Source organism: Numida meleagris, chromosome 3 (genome assembly GCF_002078875.1).
Source record: "Numida meleagris isolate 19003 breed g44 Domestic line chromosome 3, NumMel1.0, whole genome shotgun sequence".
Lineage (NCBI taxonomy): Eukaryota > Metazoa > Chordata > Aves > Galliformes > Numididae > Numida > Numida meleagris.
Genome location: NC_034411.1, coordinates 45,187,370 through 45,199,699, shown reverse-complemented (window position 1 = coordinate 45,199,699; position 12,330 = coordinate 45,187,370). Strand labels below are relative to the sequence as shown.

At 36.9% G+C, this 12,330-nt stretch overlaps 1 protein-coding gene across 2 annotated transcripts in view; it reads right to left on the bottom strand.

Annotated features, from left to right (window-relative positions):
- PRKN (parkin RBR E3 ubiquitin protein ligase) overlaps positions 1 to 12,330 on the bottom strand; it is a 712,245-nt gene that overhangs the window by 269,912 nt on the left and 430,003 nt on the right. For both annotated transcript variants that reach the window (XM_021391068.1, XM_021391066.1), the window contains exon 7: positions 11,731 to 11,867. In XM_021391068.1, the coding sequence (XP_021246743.1) occupies positions 11,731 to 11,867 (137 nt within the window). The remainder of the gene's footprint in view (positions 1 to 11,730; positions 11,868 to 12,330) is intronic.

Sequence of the window (12,330 nt, the reverse complement as noted above, 5' to 3'; positions counted from 1 at the left end):
TCTTCACTACTTTGTGGTCTTTACAGAAGAGATCAAGAGTGACTGGAATTTCAATTAGAAAAAAGAGGGCAGGAGGAAACAGAAAGGCATGACAAGGTGGGAAAGAAAAAAAAAAGATGGAAGGAGAAATGAAGAGCAAGAGAAAAAGAGATGGAAAAGAATCAGAGAGTAAGACAACAGCATTTGGTGATCAGCAAATGAGGCAGCAAAAGCAGGCAGGCAAAAAAGGTATTGGAAGTGTAGGAATGAAACAAAAAATTTGATTCTCTCAAAAAGTAGGAAAAATGGAAAAACAAAAGAAATTATTACCAGAAATAATGTAGAATCATGATAGACTTATTCTTGAATTAAAAAAAAAAAAGGAGAAAGAAAGGAGGAAAGCAAGGAAAGAAATAAGGAAGTCAGCAGTGGAAGAAGGAAGGAAACTGGAAGAACCAAGTAGTAAACATTTGCCCATAACATACCTTTTTCCCAGTAAGATGTCTAATGTATTTCTAAACCCAGGTTTTTAACACCTTTAGCTAATGGTTTGTATTTGTCACATATAAGATGAACTCACAGTCACAATCAAATACCCTCAATGAGTGTGATAATTTCTTCAGAATCCTAACTTTATGCTAGTAGAATAAAATTCTGCCAAGGACACTTTGGCCATTTCAATAAAAATCAGAACATGAAAAGTATTCCTGAAGCACTGTTGAGTGTCTCACACAGTGTGAGCCACAAAGCTGAAGGTGGAGCAGCTGAGATGTGCACCAAATGACAAGTGCACACTTTGCCAGATCATTGCTTTGATAGCAGGCACCCCATTTTTTTTCTGCAGTTTAGAAGAAGATGCCTAAGGCAAAGAGAGACAGAGAAGGAAACAGGCAGACAGGCAAACAGTGGGCAATCTTGATAGCACAGCAGAACCAGGATACCACTAGATGCTCCCAGCTTGAAAGATAATTGTTCCCGTAACAATCTGACTTCTATTACAAATAAATAGACTGCATCTTGTTGTTTCAGTTTAGGCATGTTGATAGCATGTAAAGCATAACAGCTCTTGTGTTATGTAATCTTATGAATGTCACTGTATTAGAACTCATTATCTACTGTTGAAATTTATCCATGAGTATTTGCAATAAACAATGTGTGAAAAGCAATTGACAGGGGATGTTTGAACACTGTTTGAACTAAAACTGTTAATGAAGGAGCCAGCTAGTAGGGATCTGGCAAGTTTCATTTCCTTGACCATTTTAGTAACAGAAAAATGATGAGAACCTCTTTTACCTTCATTTTCAAGCCACTTAAAGAATATATAAATAAAATATAAATTCGACTATAATTCTCAACAAACTATATCTCTTCTGCCCCTGATAACTTACCTTTTCTATGAATCGGATTGAATTAAATGCTACAAAAGTTCCTTTTTAGGTGTCATTTATTCTCTCTAGCCATGCTATCCACTTAAACTCTGCAAATTGCAACGACACCAACGATGGTGTCCTTGCACTTACTAAAAGGGCACTGCAGTAAATCCAGCAGTATTAAAATGTTCTGGCAGAAGCTATTGTCCTGTTACTTTCATTGAAATAATGAGGCTACTTTGTTTTTAGAATTGGAATGTGAAATATAAATGTTTCTAAACTAGCCCAGACTTATCAGGCATCAAAAGAAAAAAAAAAACTAACTGCAAGCCTCTGGATAATTCCTTATAAAGACCTTATTAAAACTCACTATCTGTTTAAACACATTTTTGTCTTAAAAGATTCTTATTTTCAAATAAATGACTCTGTTATCATACAGTTGGCAAATATGAACAAGCAACAGCTTGACAGTTTAGTATCTTATTTTAATAGCCTATGAATCTGCAACCCAAACTTATTTGGATCACCAACTATTTATGTGGTCTTCTCTCAACCACCTGCGCTTAGTGCCAGTTCTTTGTTTATCCGCTCTGTGTAATGGCAGTTCCAAACAATCCAGCTAAAAACTCAACCATAATGAATGGCAAGCAGATAGATTACAACTGCAATATCCAAGGACCAGTTCTTAAAATTGGCCCGTGGCACCAGGTTCTATGTGAAACTACTGAACTATCAAAGTCAATACCCAATTTATTACATCAGCTTGGAAAATGACAGAATGCAATGTGCAGGTTTCTATTTTTTAGTTAGTATGAAGGGACCTGATAAAAGCACTGCAGATTGCATCTCTGTGGCATTTCATCAGTGCAAATGATACTATGTTCTTCCATCCTACTTTCTGATTTACACAAAGTACTTCATCTATGAGGAGGAGGCTTGATCCCCATGCTTACATGATCTTTTTCCACTTTCTCAGGGAAGGAAACAAGGCTACCAATTGACAACAGCTGACATAATGGCTTTTGGATCATGAACAGAGATTCTCCAAGGACCAGAATGAGAACACTAAGTTATTGCACACAGACCTTTCAACTGTCAGCAGTTTCAGCCACCGTACGGTGGACTATATTTGAACCCAATATAGAATGAAAATCTCCTCTCTAAATGATAAACCTTATTCTCTTTCCCCCTATCTCTTTCTTTTCTTAAAATATATCTCTGGGGAGATAAAATATATTGAGAGGCAGTTTGAACCATGTTACTTTTTATAACCCTCACTTGCACCTACATTGTGCAATCATTTGGCACATCTGCTTTATCAAGAACAAATCTGATTAAGAGTTTTAATAAGGAGTTACATCAATAAATTATAACAGATTGGTGATTAGTGGTATTATTTATATGCAATATTTTTTGTACCCCTTATAATGCTGATGTCTGCTTCACAGGGATTAATTATTTTCATAATTTTGTCTAAGTAGTAATATAGAAAATGTCAAAAAGAAAATTAGATTTTCACTTTCCAGACACAGAAATTTAATTAAAGCCAACTCCTTGTTGAAGGGGAATGTCCTTAGCTGGTTCTGTGATGTGGCAGGAGCTCTACATGCCATGTGGGAGACCAAAGTGACTGGGGGAATATTAATCACCAGGCTTCAGAGACTAAACACATGCTGAATGTGCTTCAGTTGGTCCCAGCAGCTTATTTACAGAGTATATAATGTAGCAGACATCAATGATTTCTTACAAAGGCAGCTGCTTGCAGAGTCCACTTCAGAGATGGCGCTACACTGAAAGAAACCCACTGCTCACACACAAGCCAGTCTCTTGAGAAATCTGCAGTTATCCAGTCAAGTTGCGTCAGATTCTCCTCATGCTACCCCAAAAGTGTAAGCTAAACTCCTTGAGCATATTCCAGCTATAAAAATTAGCAACTTCTACAGTCTATTCGACATTTTTAGGGCAAAAAGCCAGATGTCTCCAGTCTGCGGAAGAACAGCCCAGATGAAAACAACTGAACTACTGTGATTAATAGCTAAATTCCCACCCACACCAAAATGCGAGAGAAGATGGAGGCATTATTTCACCATTTTACTCACCCTCTTCTCTTTAGGGCTCTACTCTTTCATTCCTTGAATGGTCACCAACACTTCCTAAAGTCCTTCAGTTCCATCCCTTCACGACTCCTCTTTTCACTGTTCCCTGTATATCATTCCTTGTTTCTATTCACATTACCCACATTTTTCACAGAGTATCTTCCTCAGTAACATTAATGCCTGTGGACTAGAATATTATGCACTGTGCTGGGCAATTTAGGACTTCAATCTGACCCAGCCATGAACGAAGTTTTTGTTCAAAAGCTGATCCTTCTGTCTTAAAATATTTTTTCCTGCATAAAATAAATTTCAAGAATATACAGTCAAAATCATTCACTTCCTAAAATCCCCAACAGCACTTAAATAAGATGAATTAGAAAACAGTTTGAATTAAAAACCAATTCAAGCAGTGGGGTGAAAAGTTGATGACTGAGAAAACACTACTACCTGTTGATAATTTTTCTCAATTTGATGGAAGCTTAAAAGTGACTTGCCAACCACACATCCACATCAAGTGATTATTATCGGATAAACCACTACAGGCAGGAGCACTTTCAGTCTGAATGAGCATCTTTCATTTCCAAAGATAAAGTCACAGCTCTCATGGACTCCAGCTGAGACAAAAAAGAGCTTGCACTTTAGCTGGACATATAACCACTCCCCGCCCCCCCACCTCAACCTACATTCCGCCACTGTTTCAATACTGTCTATTTTACTTTGACACTGGACAATGTTTTCTACAGGACAAAAAGTCTGCTTTGAAAGATCATCTTTAGTTGCTCTTAGAGTCAATGAATTTCTAAGCAAGATTTGTTTTTATTATCTCTTGCTCTTTAGTCATACTAACCAGAGAAGCCATACATGCGCTGTCATCTCCACATAATTTAAGAATTAAATACATTGCAACAAAAATATAGTAAAGAGATAAGGGAGAAAAACACCTACAGTACGATATCTCACACTGAATTTAATTATGGTAACTCATGTTTTTTAAGGATCACATGGTATGATTTCATTATAGTTATTTTCCCATAGAAGAATTGAACGTCTGCATCAAACATATCAAGCGTCACTTAGTCTCAACATTTTGAGACTATTTTGATACGGAGCTGGCAATCTGCAGCACTGGAAACACAGCAAACACTTAAGAGGACAAATCTCAAATGTTACCGCTTGAACTTCAGTCAACACTGAAAATGGAAATAGAGGAGCTGCTGTGACTTTCTACCACGTCTTCTGAGCTCAACTCTCGTGCTTCTGCTAGTAAAGAACCAGCAAAAAGTGCTTGACACACTATTGGTTCATGTTTATTTTATGCCCACAGTGAGACACTAATGTAGATGACCATTAAAGGATCTTCAGGAAACCACTACAAATTCAATTGCCACTTGAGAGTAAAAATCTGCTTTATCTACAGGCTTTTTGTTCCCTTCTCCAGCTAACTCTGCACTGGAATATGGCCAGGTAAAATTCACCCACGAGACCTGGGTAGAAAGCAATCTAGCTGCATAATCTGATAAACTTCCAGCAATTTAAAAAAATAATACAATAATACGTGGAGGTGGATGATCTTTTGTTTGCAAGGCTCTCTCCTCCAGGGTGCTGTGCAGATCTATGCCACTTGTTCTCTGCATACATGTTAGAGAAAAAAATCATTTCTCATTTTAACGTCTTAACAAAGAGTTTGTAGAGGCTTAAAAGAAAGGAAATCAGAGGAATTTACTTCTAAAACATACTAGAGGTGAAAGAAAAGTGATTCATTCCTAGGAAGAGCACTGTAACGAGACTCACTGTTCCAGTTCAAACCCAGTAAACGACCTTTTGTGTACCTCCTAGCTGCTGCATCACCCTTGCTTCTCTTTCTTGTTTTGTCACACAAGTGGTAAGCCCAAAGGGACAGACATCGCCTCTTACTAAGAGATACAACTAACATTTAAGTCAATGCTATATGCTCAAACTATCGCAGCACAAATAACAATGTGACTGTAATCATACGAATGGAAGAAGGGAAACCTCTCTGTAAAAGTGCAATGCAGTCACTTCAGGAATTTGCCTTAGATTATATGAAAGCAAAAGCACATCATTTTCACAAAATACCACTTCTGTGAAAAGCTCCTCAGTGATGATGCCCTTCACCATGGCAATCCTTGTATTGCCCCAACAGCAGGAAGAAGCAGCTTTCCCTTTAGAAGGATGAAAAGAGGACAAATGGGCATGCATACCCTCCTTAGACTAGAAAACAGGGCTCAGCCAGATCCATGGGACATTAATGACAGAAAAAATCCATAAAAGAAGTTAAAAAATAAACAAAAAAACTATGTCAGTTATTGCCAAATGTCCTGCTAAAGGATATGCTTGGGTAACCCCTTAAGAACACAAACAGAGAACATGCTTGCATTGCTGGCATATCAGCACTTTCCTTGTCATGGACAATGCTGGAAAAAGGAAAACACAAATAGAGCTGTCACACAAATACTCCGAAAACTCTAATTGCTAGTTTATTAATTTCTAGGAGTGAAAGAAAACCTTTCCCAAGACATACAATATAAAAAGGACAAAAAACATTTCTCCAGTCTCCTACACCTGCTTCTGTATACTCAGATATTTCATACAAACAAGAAATTACAAAAAGTTTATAGTTGTCAGGGATTTAACATCCCCTAAAGATAAAACTTAAGGAGCAGTTTGAAGAATTTCCAACAGCTGCAAATGTGTCTGCTTTCAACTTCTTTTATTTTATTCCTCTAATAATAACAGTAATAGAGTGCCATTTCCTATATTACTTTAAATACTTTTAAGGAAGGTTATTGGAGAATAGAGATTTCAGAAATGATTTGTATACTGAGGCTTCCATGTCAGATACATCTTGCCTCTTGTACTAACTGCTGCACTCTTTCAGGCCCCACTGTCTGCTTCCTCAGCACATCCTTGAGAAGGCTCTTTTCAGAGATCACTGACCTTCACTTTAAAACCCCATGCACACATACAACTTCCTAAATACATTAGAGATTTTGTTATTAATAAAAATCACTCAAACAGTATTAGAGTTATCAAACCAAAACCAGTTATCCTGTTTCCTTTTACTTGCAAACTTCGTTTAGACTACCTGTTTATTCTTCCCTGTTCATTTTGGGTGCTATGCTTTTAAAATATGATCCAGAAATGCATCACTGCTTTGACATCCTCCACAGGAATAAAAATGTCCTATTACTACACAGATAGAATCCGATGGAAGTAAAAAAAAATTATCTTAAAACACGTCTACTTAAACATTTGCCAGCAACTTTATTTCAATGGAATATGGCTCTTAAAGCAGTTTGTTATACTTTAAAGCTTTAGTCCTTTTTATTGCAGATGGAAATTTCATTTATATATTTATATATATGTGGTAAAACAAGATTTCTTACAGATACAACAGTGTTTTACAGTCATCTGGAGATCTGAATCTTTATTCCAGACTCATTTAAAATACATCATGCATATGATTACTTGTAAGAAATAAACAGAGGAATTTTTGCGAAGTGCCTACAGCAGTGTAAAACCTTGCCTTTCCTTGGCCTCACCAACATTTCTTCTGCCAAAGATCCATGGGGACCAAGACCCATAATGCCCTGTAATGCTATTTTAAAATTGAAACAGTGATCATAAGAACAGTATGTGTTTAAATATGGTAACGCATTGTATGCTTGTATACAATTCCTGCTTTGAGGTAATGCTACAAGATTCTTTGCCCTGCACAGTAACTAAATAACTACAAATGATCTTTCATGCATATGCAAATCTGTCCCTCTAAGCACCTTATTAATTATTTCAAAGATACTTGGAGGTCACCACTCATGGAAATTTCTATGCTTGAAGCCTCATTAATACAAGACACCACACAGAGAGATGGGATAGATTTTTGTTGCCATTTAACAAGGGCAGAGAGAGTATTATCTGTAACGTTTACTTTTTTATTTTAATGACCAATGAAATACAGCCAGCTTGTATCCATAAGTCCTTTCTCTTAGCTGATACAGTGGGCTTGAACCATGGGGTTGCTGCTACAATTTTCTGTGCAGCTAATCCTATCAATGCACCAGAGCTACTGTGCTCTGAGCTGCAGCCCTCCATGCTGGCTGTTCTCAGCTGGAGGAGTACTGCCTGGCACTAGATTAGCAGCTAAGCACTGAGGAATTAATTTTGTTCTTCCAAAAATCTCAACAATGACACGTTTGGTAAAGGAATGACATACAACTATGGCATTATCAAGTTGATAAATCATAGCTCATCAGATGAGATAGCCTTCCTCTGAACACTTACTATCTTCTACTTAATTAAGCTGCATAACAGAAAACAAAGAAAAGAAAGGATGAAATCAGACAAAATACCTGAACACAATGACAAAATGCACCTTCTGGCATATACGTGCCAGGAAGCAAGATATTAAACCTACTTGAGAAGCACTATTTATCTGAAATCCCCAGATCCTTACCAGTTCAAGCTACCATACACGTGTGATAACACTGATCTTGTCTGTCACAGTGACCCACCACTGTAGCTGCTGCTGTTTATTCTTATTCTGTTGTGTGTGCGGCATTTTTGCCTCTAGATTGATCCAATATAAGATATAAAAATCTCACTCTGCTGGTACATTCCCTTGATAAAAATCAGGAACAGTGAGTCAAATGTTAATGGATACTGCAGGCTATGTTCATTATTTTATCTCTATATTTCAAAAATACTAGAATAAACACAGCTAATTGGAAGTGCAAAAGATTTAGACTTAATTACAAAACCAAACCCTCCTCTACAGTTCTATGCTGTTGTGTGCATATATGCATTGAAGAAAGGGGCTAGATTTAAAATAAATCAATTCTTCTATGAAAACTGAAATCATTTATACAAAGCATAAATTTAGAACACTGGTATTTTCTGTTCGAGACACCATGAATACCATTCCACCACTAGTTTGTAGTGTATAAAAATACATGAATTAATATAGACTGAGGTTTTGATCTGTCTGCGTGACCTGGTCACCTACTGCAACACAAACTTTGTTATAGTAAATATGACTTTGTTTTGTATTCCTTTTACATGCAGGCTCAAATCAACATCTAACCTTTCAATAAAGCTCAGATCAAATATTTTTTGCTTTGAGTCAAGCGCTGTTAGAAGTAACACATTAAATCAATGCTGCCACTGTTAGGAAAAAAAGTCATTTCTTGGCATGCCCCATGGTATTCATTCCTGTCAAGAGGAAATAATTTTAGGCTTCACTGAGGTAATTAGAACAAGCTGTGTCAAACACTGCTTTATCTTTCTCACATGTAAATATAAACTGCAGTTGCAAAAATGAAGATTGTGAACTCTAGATTGCATTTTTGCAATCTTCTACTATTCAGAAGGAGTGCTATGATAAGTAGAAATGAAAATCACATGATACTGTACTGAATGTTTCTTAATTGAATTCATTGCTGATGAAAGCTGCTGAATGCATAGCTATGAAGGAGGCTAAACTTCTTTATACTGGAACAATAAGAGCAAAAGGATTGGCAACGCAGGCTTTGTTCTCCACAGGTGTGATACAGCTCAGACTTATGCCTTTCTCAAATGGTGAAAGATAACCTAGTCATCAGTTTTTAACTCAAATACAACCTAATTCTAGAAACAACCAACTATCTTGAATACAAGAAAGTCAGGTTAAAGGTAGCTGCAGAAATGCAGCAGTACAGTTACAACAACACCGATCAGACTCTTTGGCCTGCAGTGCACTCGAAAAGATAATGCTTAGAAATGTTTTTGTTGATAAGAGAACTGATAACACATCAAAGAGAACTGACAGAGGTAGCAGTCAATTTTTGGATTAGATGAAGTATTATTTAAAACTGTGAAATGATCAGGGATTGTGACTGAGAACCTCTGCAACACTAAGCATATCAGCACAATATAATGTCAATACTTCTTACAGGTCATCAGGCTGGCTCTGAGCAAGCAGGCACACCTGGACAGCACTAAAAGTACTATGCAGAAACACTAGGATAGGTTATGAAGTAGTATTTGCCTTGTCAGTCCACATCAGCATATCAGCAATGTCAAAAATCTTGTCCAACATGCTGTACCAACACAACTATACTGCTTTTCCTTCAACATCACAATTTGTCTCTGACCCAAGAATCTTCGCACTGCATTGCACTTAGGTACATCTAAGCTATGCATTCAACTGACCCAGAGCAGGGTCAATATACTTGAGCATGGAATTTTTCAAAGAAACATTTCCATATAAGGTGAAAAGAGGCAAAATGTATGGCACTTCTGTCATTCTTTTTCTTATTCCTACTACCACAACTGCTACTAGAACTAGTACTACTACTTTATAACATAGTATTTGGAAAACAGCTTTTTCACTTGAGAAGTTCTGAAACACGAAGATTAGCAATACCTCAGTATTTCCATGTTCAGCTATTTTAACACAAAGCATAACACACCTGAGACTAGATTGACAGCTGAGCCCTATCTCACTTGAACACTATAAAGTACACTCCGTACATTTGTTAGGGTCTCCCTTTCACAGGCCAATCCCACGCCTTCCTCACCCCTCTAAGGCTGAAATGACATCCCTGAGCATTTCAGCTCCCTTTCTGCATTTTCCCCTCAACTCTTCCCTACCCTGTTTCTACTGCTCATTTTCCACTGTTCCCAACTTCAACACATGTAAAAGGGGAAAAAAGTGGCCATCGCCACTCTTTTGCTTTTTTTTCTGCACCATTTGCAGAGGTAAAAACCTCTGCAAATTTGTCTACACTCTAAGAAAAAGGACAGACAAAACATTCAAATTGAACAACTGGAGTTGCACGATACATGCAAAATTCCTACTGTAATTATTACGCAGTATGACTAAAAAATGGATTACAGACAGAAGAGGTGGGAAGGATCATTAGTTTAAAGTAACAGGTGCAAACTGAAGGAAGTGACACTACCCGAGTGCAAAGAAACCCACAGGAGAGGAGAAGGATGAGCTGTGGGCTGCGCAACGGAGAGAACTGATTAATCTAAAGGGAACTACAGAGCAGACAACTGATGAGTTATGGTGGAAAACGGATGGATTCAGCTCCGCTAAAGCAATGAAGTAGCTAGTTAATTTGCGTAGTGCAGAAAACTGACTAAGTTTCAGAGATGTAGGCAAGGGAGGCTAAGAGTACAGACTAAATACACAATACCACAGTGAAGTAGTGAAAGAGAGTGCTATGAAGAAAGTTCCCTTGAGGTTATTCTTTATACAACATTAAAAATAATTTTGTATGCAACTACAGTAGCAGAGCAAGGTGCATATGAGGGAGGAGAGAAATACAACGATATCTGCCAGGTGTTTACATAACGTAAAAGTAATTCTAATGAAATGTGATTTGATGCCCGCCACGAGATCACTTTCAAAGTAATTACTAACAAGTAATTTTAATGGTTCTTATTACTACACTTCCAATATCTTTAAGGCATGTCTTTTCTGTGAGTAAATGCTACTCTTAATAAATGATGCCCATTTTTCTCTGAAGTAGTAGTTTGAATCTTTTTTGTCAACTATTCAAGCAACCAGGTAAAACCAGCTTCCATACAGCTTCTAAAATACTGGAAAGTGATTTTCATACCACTACACAGAACTTATTTCAAATAAATATGCACGTATGCAGATGTGCAACAGGAAAAAAAGGTCTAATATACTTCTTAAAAGAAAAATTTGAGAATTTTTCAGTTCACAAGTCAGTGTAATGGAATCAATTCTCCAAACGCATTTTCCAGATTTAGTGTCTTCGTCTTACTTATATCAAATTTTCTTCCCTGTGCAGGTAAAACAGATAACCTACCACTTTCTTGAAGTGATCTACATTTCATTCAATGCAGCAACAATTAGTAGCAATAACTTCATCAACAGGAAGGCTATTTGAAATTCCTACTGCAGTCCTTTTTCATTAGCTCTTGAAGAATAAGAAAGTTAACAACTTATTTCATTCAAAAGCGGACATGTGGAGGTCAAGGATTTTTTTTAATTTTTAACCAGAAGCGTAATGCTGAACCTCAATTAGCACATCATTATTATAAAATGCTAACACAAAAAAATGGAATCCAGTTAATTCTTCAGTTCATGCGCTCAGCAAAAACCCCTTCAATATTCAAATACCTTCTCCATGGCATGACACAGCTCCTAAACAGTATAATTCTATAGGTATACTCAAAACAATATGAAATAAAAGGTGAAATCAAAATAACTTTTTTTTTTTTTTTTAAAGAGATAATCTGCTATCACTTACCTACACAAGGAAGGGAGTAGCCAAGCTCTGGGTCACAGATGAACTGACGGTCATTCAGCATAGTCACGCAATACAAATGGAAACAGTCCAGGCAAATGACATGGCGATGCATGCACTGGAACACAAGCACGGGACTCCTGTTAAAAACAGAACCGTGAAAATGATAAGCAAGTAGTCTACAATATAAATGCTGTGGATCAAAATCCACAAAAAGCTTCATAAAAAAAACCTTCTAATTGTGTAATAATTTTTCATTAGTGGTACACAAGGCCAGCAAGGACATAAATCCAGAATTTAGCCTGGCACATTGCAACATTTTTTATAAAAAGATAGTTTCTAACATGAAGCAGATATGTGGTACAGGAGATAAATTTTTATTGAAACTTTCAACTTCACCAAAAACTGGAACCTGAAGCAAGAAAGTGCCCTGTGATCAGAAAACCTTTGCAGGAGGTGAGATAAGATCATATATGGTAAAAAAAAAATCAAACTCTGGAAGGTAAGATTGAATACAAACATTAAAAGAGAGATATGACCAGCTAAGGAAGGTATATAGAACTTTGTGATAACCACCATGTCCCTTCAGTTTCTCAAACCAGC